General features: G+C 32.6%; 1 protein-coding gene across 2 annotated transcripts; it reads right to left on the minus strand.

Moving 5' to 3' along the window:
- Positions 1–1,253: 1,253 nt before the first annotated feature.
- LOC149253523 (uncharacterized) lies at positions 1,254–5,148 on the minus strand. Of its 2 annotated transcripts, XM_089459944.1 has the most exons (3): positions 4,693–5,148; positions 3,952–4,165; positions 1,254–3,737 (listed from the first exon to the last, which is right to left on the minus strand). In XM_089459944.1, the coding sequence occupies exons 2-3, from the start codon at positions 4,094–4,096 to the stop codon at positions 1,465–1,467; spliced, it is 2,418 nt and encodes an 805-aa protein (XP_089316070.1). In that variant the 5' UTR covers positions 4,097–4,165; positions 4,693–5,148; the 3' UTR covers positions 1,254–1,464. The 2 variants fall into 2 exon arrangements, with proteins under 2 accessions (XP_089316070.1, XP_089316071.1); XM_089459945.1 differs by lacking the exon at positions 3,952–4,165.
- Positions 5,149–7,739: the final 2,591 nt, after the last annotated feature.

Here is a 7,739-nt window from a genome sequence, read left to right on the forward strand (position 1 = left end):
AGTTTTTTTTTTCTCTTCAAAATAGTATCAATGGAATAAATTAAATTGTATTTATATTTTAAGTGGTTTGTGACTATTCTAAATAGGATATCATTCATTTTTATATTTAATTATCACATAGTCTATTTTCATTCACAAAGACGAGGTGTTTGGGTTTTACAAATCTATATTACAAAGTAAAAATTTGAATGTATGCGTTTAATTTATGCTTATAAAAAATATGTTTTCATATTTACAAATTTTTATTATATAAATATTTAATTTAAGTAGTAATTTAATTAAATTTGTGGAAAACAAATTTAGGTGTGGTGGATAATAATCATTCCTCTCATGATATAAACTTGATTCTCTCTCACACACATAAAAATATAATATTAGTCAATTGAGTTTATCTCCTATGGCTCGAAAGAATGATTGGGAACCCCAATCATTCTACTTGTTATTTGATACATATACCTTAGTGGCCACTCTCTTCTTTACTTGCACAAATTTTATATTTGATTTGAAATATACTTTGATAATAATTATATATGCTTTAACATTATAATAAATTTAATATAAATTATTTAATATTTGTCAAAAAAATAAAATAAATATAAAACATTAGGCAAATTAAAATAAATATTGAATATCATTAGATTTATGTAATTTTAATGAAAAACTCAATTATTTTAATGAACATAACTATCCATCAAATTTAACCTCATTCCTATAAACAATATTTAATAATGAAAAAAATCAAAATTCTAAAGATATATTATTGTGTATATCAAATATGTGGAGAACCATTTGTAGTGAGTCAAGGAAAGTGTACAATAAATTATAATCACAAAAAACTTAAAAGTTTATGAAAAAAACCATTTACAAATAGAATTCTTATTATAATGCAACCATGAATTCTCTTGCTATTTTAATTGTAATGTTTATTAATATAAAATTGTATGTCATTATTAATTTTTAACACAATTTAACTATAATTAATTTAATTAATTTGATTCCTGTTATTTAATCAATGTTGGTTGCACAAACTGTATGATTAAGAAAGTGATTGTACTCAATAATTTGTTTTGCATCCCCAATTATAAAATTTATAAATTAAAATAAAATCATTTTTAATAAAATTAATGAATAATTTATTTTCCAACATCAAAATGATTTTTTTGGGGTTAAATACTGCTTGGATTTCTATACGAATAGAAGTAGGGAATAACCCTAGTTAAGAATTGCAATCATTTGAGCATTTGAAAAGTAGATACAATGAAGATCTTTACATCATACATATATCTCGCAAATTTACAGAATGCTTTGACATATACATTATAAATGTAAATTAAAATCCAGGGATTAATTCACTACCCACCATAATCATCACCACTCAACCTCAACCCACACTATTTCCCAAGTATGCTAAAGAACATTTCAGTATCACCATATAAGTTAAAAACCAATTTGACCAAAGTTTTCTCAGACAGTAAGCCTGCCACCAATGTCAGTTTTCCACTGTCCTTCAGTGTACTCTAATCTCCCATTGTTGTTAGCTGTCCAGTTCATTTCCTGTGCATTCTCATTATCAATGAGTAGAGCTTCTGATGAATATGGAATTGAATTCTGTAAATCGGCCACAATGTCAAACTTCACAGTTTGATTCGTTGGAGGGCTGGCCTCAGAACCAGGAGCCGTACTCTCTGAACACACTGCATCGTCTTGCTTTTGGGTCATACGATCTATGTCATCGTCAAGCTTAAGCTTGATTTTCACCATATCGATGTCTGCCATCTCTGCCCGAAGACTTTCTCGTTCGCAAAATAGAAAGTCTGCTGTATCATCTAGTCTTTTGATACTACCATCTCTTGTTTCGTCTAGTTTTTTCACCTGTAGAAGTAAGCTATTCTCAGTATGCAGATACAATAGCTCATTCTGCAACATTGCCATTTCGTCCTTGAGTTTTTTATGTTCTTTGATCTCTCTTTCAGATTCTGCTTTGATACAAGCAATCTCTTCCTTGAAACAGAGCAGGAGTTGCTCAAGCAAAACAAATTCCTGTTTGAGACTTTTCTTCCTATCCTGCTTCATTAACTGTTCTTCTGTGAGTGATTCAGTCTCCTGCGGGAAGCACTCACATTTTTTCAGCAGAAAATGCAATTGCTGCTTACCCCAGGTGATCTCATTCACAAGTGCAGCCCTTTCTGACTCCAGAACACGGGTAAACTTTTCCTGCCTGAGCATGGAGGCTTTGAGGTTGCCAATCTCCCTCTTCAATCCACTGTTCTGTTCTTGCAGCTCTTTTGTTTTCCTCTTAAAGGCACGGTATCCTTCTGATGTCTTGAGCACTTGCTCTGCCAATAGTTTGTTGCGGTTCTGAAGGGAAGCAATTGTTGCTTGGTTATCTCGGTTTTTGGTCTTGTTCTCCCTGGCATAAGCTTCTACCTTGTTTGACAGTACCGTATTTTGCTCTTTTAGGTCATTCAAGTCTTCTTCCATCTCACCCAGTATTCTGGCTTTCAGTACCAATTCTGCTGCCATGATTTCTTTCTCCCTTCCCAAGGTAGAGAACATGATGTGAAGGTTCTTAAGTTCAGTGAGCTTTGCTGAAAGCTCCTTCTGTAGCTTCTGATTTTCTTGTCGTGCATGTACAAGCTCTGCCTGCAGAGTATTGATATCACCATGGTCTTCAATACCTCTGTTATGTTCACTTGTTAATCTGGCGTTTTCACAGCTGAATTTTGCATGTGCTTGTAGGAGATCCACAATTTGTTTCTGTTGGATCTCAACAAGCTCGGTTTTAGCTTGCAGTTCCTGTTGCAAAAGTGTAATTTGCTCTTGCATTGAATCAGACTGCCCAGATTTTTCATTTCTAAGATCCTCCTTTTCCATCGATAACTCAGAGGTTCCATCTCTAAAATTCTTCATCCCCTGCAGCTCACAGGATGCTTCAGTTCTAAGGCTGCTCTTGCCTTCCTCCAATAACAATTCTGCTTGCACATTGTTACATTTTTTCTCGATACGTCTCTCGTTCTGTCTGCTCACTACAGGTTTCTGTTCCTGCTGTTCTGATGATATACATTTCATTTTATGGGCTTCAAGTGTGGAAGCTCCACTCCATCCATAATTTTCCATGCCGGAGATCAACTTTTTAGCCCCATCATTATTCTTGAGAGGCCTATGCACATCCGTTTTGAGAGCTTTGTTCTCCTCTTCTAAACTGACAAACATTTTCTGCAAATCTTCAATTGCCCTCTGAAACTCCTGCCCTTTTCTAATCTCATCCGGTAATTCTGCTTCAATCTTAATTACCTTTTTCTGGAAAACATCAGTGCTTTCTGAAGATTCCTTTTGCATAAATCTTGAATCAATCTGTGATTCTAAATCGGTGTCTCCCATCGTCAGGAAACTGGCACTATGCTCCCGTGAATTCATTCTCTGACCCAATTCGCCAATTGTCATGTTTTGAGGGATCTCATAGTCTTCTTTCAGATTGGGAGTTCCCATATGGAACTGCTTCAGTTTCTGCTCCAGAATCCCATAGTCACCTCTGTTTTTCTCAGATCCAGTCTTTGGCCCTTCGTCCCTCTCTTTTAAATTCTGGAGATCAGGTGGCAATTCCAGTAGTTTCTCTATCAGGGCATCCGAACTTGCAGTGTCATAAATATCATCTGAACAACCGTGACAAATATCCATGATGCTTGATTCACGCCCATCTACTTGGTCTTTCTTTTTGGCCTGTTGACTATCCATACCTACAGAAGAAATGACAACTGTACACTTAGGCCTAATACTTTCAGCACATAAAGGTATAGCCCCACATCTAGAAATTAAGTTCATGTTATATTTAAGATCAAACAGAGCCATGGATGAATTTATTTGATCTTATGCAAAATACTTCATAGATAGACCTGCCAATTCTGAATATACAAATAGCAGCAGTGAATGACATAAGACCAGAACGTGTACCTAGACAATTTTCCTGAAACAAATTCGAATCCCTAGGACTAATATTTTTGTCACAGGCCCCTGATTGGGAACAGCTGCAAGTAGTCTTCTTAATTGGATGGGTATCAGAGTTAACCAATATGCTGGTTTGGCAAGTATTCTCCATAGAAACGCTGAAAAAAAAACCTCGAAATGCGGAATTGAACTGCTGGAAAGCCAAACAATCCACAGACACCTGGTAAACAAACCTTTGTATTTAGATGAACAGAAAATATTGGAATAAGGAGAAATAAACAAATCAGAAGTAAAATACTAGAAGTAATGTTTAGTCAAGCATTTGAAATAGGAATGGACTGCATAGACTTCATCAAGTAAGTTTGGCCACACAGATCGCTGGCCATTTTCTTCACACAGATAAATAAATTCCACATTGAAAACTACAGGAATACTGATTGGTCATACATCATAATATGCAAGACTGTATAATAAGAAGAAGAAACTCAGCAGGAAGTATTTCAATCAATAACAAATCCATTGGCTGTATTCCCTGAACTTTCAAAAATCAAACAATAGATGGGCACTGACAGCATAAATCCTAGAGCCTACCAGTACCACAATTGCACTACCATTGGCCAATAAACTAACACCTAAAAAATGATGCTCTGTTCATCTATAAACAGAGCATAAAATTGAAAGCAACAACAGAGAATTTCTCATAGTTCAATTTTAAGGCAAACTAGAGTACAGAGACAATTTCAGTACCTTAAATCATACCCTTGGCTGTATCAGTTGGTTCTTTTACTGATGTCGTCTCAGTGCTCCTTCTTTCACAGTACTGAGATCCATAATATATCCTTTGTTAAGTTCCTTTCTGTAAATTGATAATGAAGGTAGCTGAGGCCTTCCAAATCTGTTTTCAACGTTCTCGTGATATGTGCTTTTATGCGTTCACGTCTACTAGCTGTTTCAAAGTTGGAAGTTCATAGAAAATGCACTACCAACCCAGTTGCTTCTTTTCCGCCATGGAAACCTGCTTTATCATGGGGTTTCAAAGGTATGGACAGTGTTCCAGGGATTTTTTTTCAAATACTGGGGCTGGTTTTTCAATAGTTGAAGCCACCGCTCACGGTGCACAACCCGGTCACCTACCTACACTAGTAGGGCTAGCTTTCTATAGTTTTTTAACGCGGCCACACTGGCCAACTGCACCTTCGTGAATTTGCCACTCACGCACATCATCATAGACAATCATCTCTCACTATATATAAAATTCGATTATTATTATTTTTATTTAATGTAAAAATTTTCAACTTTCATAATTTTTTATATAAGTTGGTATATTCTAAATATTTTATTTCAGTTTGGTATTGTTTGAATTTTTATTTAAGTTGAGTAAAATAAAATGCTAATATTTTAACCATTTAAATTAGTATCATTTGATTTTATTTTTTTAATTCAAAGTTAAATAATATAAAATAAAAGTTTTTAGTTTTTTTATTTTTTATTTAAATTAGTATTTTTTATTTTTTTCCTAATTTAAATTAAGTGAAACAATGTAATATATTTTGAATATTTATTTCAGTTAAATAAAATTAGATAGCCAATTTAGTAGTATTATTATTTATTAGATATGCAAGTTAGTGTTTTTTTATTATTATTATTTATTAGATATGCAAGTTAGTGTTTTATTATTATTATTATTTATTAGATGGAGTAAAATAAGAGGTTAGTTATTTGTAAATTTTATTTTTTTATTTATTTTTATTTAAGATGGGTAAAATGAAATATTAAAATAGTTTCTTCACCTAATTTTGTTTTGAGTAGTTAACCAATTTTAATGTTATTATACTATTTTTTTATAATTATTTTGTATGCATTTTTTTATCTAAATTTTATTGTGAGCTTTTATTCTTTGTTTTGAATGTTGTTTTCTTTTTATCATGTCAATATGCATTGTGAAAAATATGGAATGGCTACATTTTTAGGTAGATTTTGAGTTTAGCCTCATGAACCAACATTAAACCTTACAATCTCTACCTGCAATGTCCATAACTCTCTCAAAATTGTGTTTTTAATCATTAACCTTTGTCGGATCAATCTTCCTTCCTTCATACTTCTACTCAACATGACTTCTTTATAATTAATTGTGTGATCTTACATTTACAAGTAGCGAACTTATAAGCACTAGTTGATTCAGTGCCAAATGAATGCAATCTCCTTTAGCATTATCACCTTTATAGGCTACCTTATCAACATACGATTAGCACACACCTAATTTGGTTGTAATTGCCTTGCAAATATCTCTCCACTTCCTCGTATGTCACTTCATGCACCAAAAACTTCCTCGTGGCTTCGTTTTTCGTTGCAACATCATTCTAACATTTGCCCAATTCCTTTTGCAACATCATTCTAGCATGTGCACAAATCCTTGATTTGAAAAGTTCTCCTATGCTTGCATCACTTCCTTGCATGCTCAACCCTATTGCACCTCGGTTCATCTATGCTTGCCACTGCACACACTATCTTGCACCTACACCTCACTTTCATTCAACCTTACATTTCTTTTGTGTTCCCCTACACATTGTCTTGTTTTATGCTTTCTTGCACCCATGCCTTAATCACAAGTCTAGATGCTCTTTCTTTGCCTTGTAGTCTATGCATGTCATCCTTAATTAAGACACATAACTTATTTTTTTTTGTGTCACGGCTACTTGCTGCATCATGTTATCTCAACACTTTCAACACATGTTCATCTTTTCATGCTTATACTAATCCATCACAATTTTCTTCCTCTTTTATTTCATCATTTCTTCACACGCATTACTTATGCACTTTCTTTAAACTTTTTATAAATACTCATACATCAATGACCATATTTTCTCAATTCACAATGTATGTATGCTAAGAAAATACGATACTTTATAGTTTCTGAATGTGTTTTTCCACAACACAAAATGACGAAAATGTGTATTGTTTTAGTGCTTAACATGGAGTTAACGTGTTACACACACAAAAATTCATCTAAATTTAAATCTATTATGCATTGAGAGGGATCAAGTCGGTTGAAGTGAACAATTTTTTTTTTTTTTTAATTAAAAAAACTTGATGGAAAGTTTGTATCTCGGGAGATTTGATCCCTCTTAGTAGATCATAGATCTAAAGTTAAGATAATTGTATACTAGAAAGGAACACATAATTGTGCTACCATCATGAACACATACTAATGTAAGAATAGTTTTGTGAGCATCCTTGCATTAGAGACTAAAAATTCCAACAACCATGTATAAATTAATTGACTAAAAACTATTTTATTGATGATTTTATGAACATTCCTACATTAAAAACTATTTTTTTATAAGAAAAAAAGTTTTATGTTCATAAGATTGAATATGCATAATCTTGTTCCAAAATAATTATTCATAGATTTAAAAAACCCTCGAAAAAATGATATACAATAACTATTATCATATTATGTGCTTAAATGAGACATCATTATTTTCAAAACAATTTTTTTTAAATCATACCCATAAACTATTATATGTCATGTATACAACTAATACATATACAACATCTACGGAAAATCTACATTAAAAACTATATATTTCAATAACTATAATTATATACACCCACTAAATACCAATACCACTTTTCTATTAACCAAATGAAATTATGAATCATGTTGATAAAGCCATCTTTTTCAATCTGAATAGTCCCTATTTCTTCACAACAAACCATCTTTTTTTCCCAACATTTTTTTTAAATCATACTCATAAACCAATGTATACCATCAATACAACCAATACATAACC

Source organism: Pinus tabuliformis, chromosome 7, assembly GCF_031772625.1.
Source record: "Pinus tabuliformis cultivar Carrire ecotype Pingquan chromosome 7, CPIR1, whole genome shotgun sequence".
Lineage (NCBI taxonomy): Eukaryota > Viridiplantae > Streptophyta > Pinopsida > Pinales > Pinaceae > Pinus > Pinus tabuliformis.